The sequence below is a fragment of the Monosiga brevicollis genome, genomic scaffold (genome assembly GCF_000002865.3).
Source record: "Monosiga brevicollis MX1 MONBRscaffold_65 genomic scaffold, whole genome shotgun sequence".
Classification (NCBI taxonomy): domain Eukaryota; class Choanoflagellata; order Craspedida; family Salpingoecidae; genus Monosiga; species Monosiga brevicollis.
Window position 1 is genome coordinate 6,826 of NW_001865098.1, and position 2,645 is coordinate 9,470.

The window sequence follows — 2,645 nt, forward strand, 5'->3', positions numbered from 1 at the left end:
TGGCAGTACGTTGCAGATGTGACGGCCCTCGGCCAGGAAGAGGCGGCTGAACGTTATGACCGGAAGGTCAACATGGTGGAGTTCAAGCCCGGCGACTGGGTGGTGGTCTCCATCAAGGCGGTGCGGTCACCCACAGATCGTGCCACACACTCCTCGAAATTGGGCGCCCGTTGCATTGGGCCATTCAAGGTACTCGAGCGCGTGAGCGCGAATGCATATCGACTTGAGCTGCCGAACGACGTCCGCGCCCATCCAGTTATCAACATCGAGCATCTACGCCGTTACCACCTTCCGGCAAATGCAGCAGAGGACTTCCGTCCTGCTCCAGTTTCTCGTGACTCATATGGCGAGTACTATCTAGTCGAGACTTTGCTCGACAAGCGCACTGTGCGGCCCAAGGGCCGTGCGGGCCGTCCTCGTATCGAGTATCTCGTCAAGTGGATGGGTTACTCAAAGGAGGAGGCAACCTGGGAACCTAGAGCCAGCCTTCACGATTTTTACATCAAGGAGTTCGAAGCTGCCCGCCCTCGTACTTGAGTTTCACACGGTCAAGTGTACCCCATTTTGCGTGCTTGCATGAATCATGAAACTTGCATTTTTTTTCTCTCATCCTTGTTTCCTTTTTTGTTCTCAGCGTGCCTTCGCCATTTCTTCCGTTTGTCTCTGAACCATCCTCGCCGGATCGGGGCTCCGGCTGGCGAGGGGGGGTGTTAGCGTCAAATCCGTGCTTCCACGCATTTGAACACTCCCACTGCTTTCGCACACACTCAGCATCGGTCGCTATGGGTCTTCCTATTGGTATTCCATAGCTACGACGACCTCACACATTGACACCTACTTTTGGACCCCCTGGGCTTGATCCTCCTCGTGGCAGTCACATGAGTAAACACCGCGTGTGACGCGGTCCCCACGATGCCTGGGCAGCTGCCCTGGGGCAATAAGCTTGTGGCTACTGTTGTTTCCCTTTGTTGTGACACCTGCGGTCGGGCACGAGTTGCACTTTCCCTATCCTCGGGATTGAGCGACTCTACAGCTATTCTAACGGTGCACCTGGTCTGGTCACTGTGAATGCTTGCCGACCGCAGGTACGTCAAGCCCTCTGCCATTCTGTCTTCCCCTTGCTCTCCTGTGTGCTCTGCTCTCTTGTGACTTTCCCTATCCTCGGGATTGAGCGACTCTACAGCTATTCTAACGGTGCACCTGGTCTGGTCACTGTGAATGCTTGCCGACCGCAGCTGGTTCAATTGACCTCAAGACACCACCAAAGCTTTCGCTCCGCTCCGACGGACGTCTCTCAAACCTCTCTCAAAACGCTTCCTCAAACCTACGCGCTTCCTCGCAACCCAAAGACGGCCTCCAGACGTGCTGGAGCCTGACAGTTCCTGGTCCATGTAGCGAAAGGTATGTTGTTTGGATCAAAATTCAATGTTTATAGTTGCTGAGGCCCCCTCTATCGGTTCGACGCGTTTGACTGTGGCACATTTGTCAAGCCACAGGCTACATCCCAAAGTCTGAATGCAGCATTGGCCGAGTTGGTACGAGCAAAAAACGGCTTTGATTTCAGAGTCGAGGGGCAGCAGCCACGTGATTGCGCTCATCACGCTCACCGGACAGTTGGGCATGGCACGAGTGCAAGGCGCGCTCACAATGATGGTGCTTCTTGTGCTTCTTCTTGTCTTTATTGTGCTCGCTTGCTCCTTTCTCCTGCGGCTCGCCGCCCTCATCACCAGCTCGCGCAGCACCGCAACCGCCATATTGAGACACCATTGCCATCAGTCGATGGCATGGCGGATGAAGACGGGGCGGTTGGACTGCTCTGCTTCAGACCTTTGGCAACGCCCACCTTAACCATTGACTTTATTCTCTGATTGCGTAGCGATCGACAAGCCCAGCACAAGCGTCACGCATTTCAATTCGTAGGTGCAGCTTGAGCGGCGAATGTAAGAGTGGCCAGGCCGTTACACAGCGTTTGTAGATCTTGGATATTGAACAAGTGAGGATCCGCGCGCCAGCCGATGCTATAAAGAACAGCAGCAGGGCACCGCCAGCGTCTGACCTGCTCCGCACGAATCAAGCCTTGAACTGGCACCACGTTGAAATCCGATGAGAACAAGCCAATTCGTACAATGATATGGGAATCAGGCTCGCACCAATGGAATTTGCAGTTTGGTAGGAGCCAGGGGTACGGGTTGCGCCCAATAGTTCTTCAATCGGCTGCAAAGTGAAACAGGTTCATCGGTGAGCAAGCTTGCCTCTGCAGTCAACACCGAAATGACAAAAGAACGCACCTCCAGGTCGATGCGACTCTTGCGAAGGAGCAGATCCAAGGGGCGTGCACCCGCCTGCCACAGCAGTCCATCGCGTATCAATCGCAGGCGCAGCAGAACAGCGGGAAAGTACGGCATCGCGGTGAAAAGCTTACACAGTCTCTCGCATCCGGGTCGGCGCCATGAATCAAGAGCTGCTGAGCAACATTTCGGCTAGCAGAGAAGGCGTTGCAGGCTGCATGGAGTGGCGTTTGACCGTCCTATGAGGATCATCAATGTTTAGAAACATGAGCCTATTTGCAGTTTTTTCTTAAAGGGTTAGGGGAGGCTCAGGGGAAATTTGAAAAATCGGCACGAAAGCCGTTGAGCGCGCGAGAG

The 2,645-nt window shown here is 54.4% G+C and overlaps 1 protein-coding gene across 1 annotated transcript; it reads right to left on the minus strand.

Annotated features, from left to right (window-relative positions):
* Positions 1-1,909: 1,909 nt before the first annotated feature.
* On the minus strand, positions 1,910-2,405 carry MONBRDRAFT_30548 (uncharacterized protein; the record flags this gene model as incomplete). The annotated part of the gene is made up of 3 exons (XM_001750996.1): positions 1,910-2,018; positions 2,126-2,214; positions 2,289-2,405. The coding sequence occupies 3 exons, from the start codon at positions 2,403-2,405 to the stop codon at positions 1,910-1,912; spliced, it is 315 nt and encodes a 104-aa protein (XP_001751048.1).
* Positions 2,406-2,645: the final 240 nt, after the last annotated feature.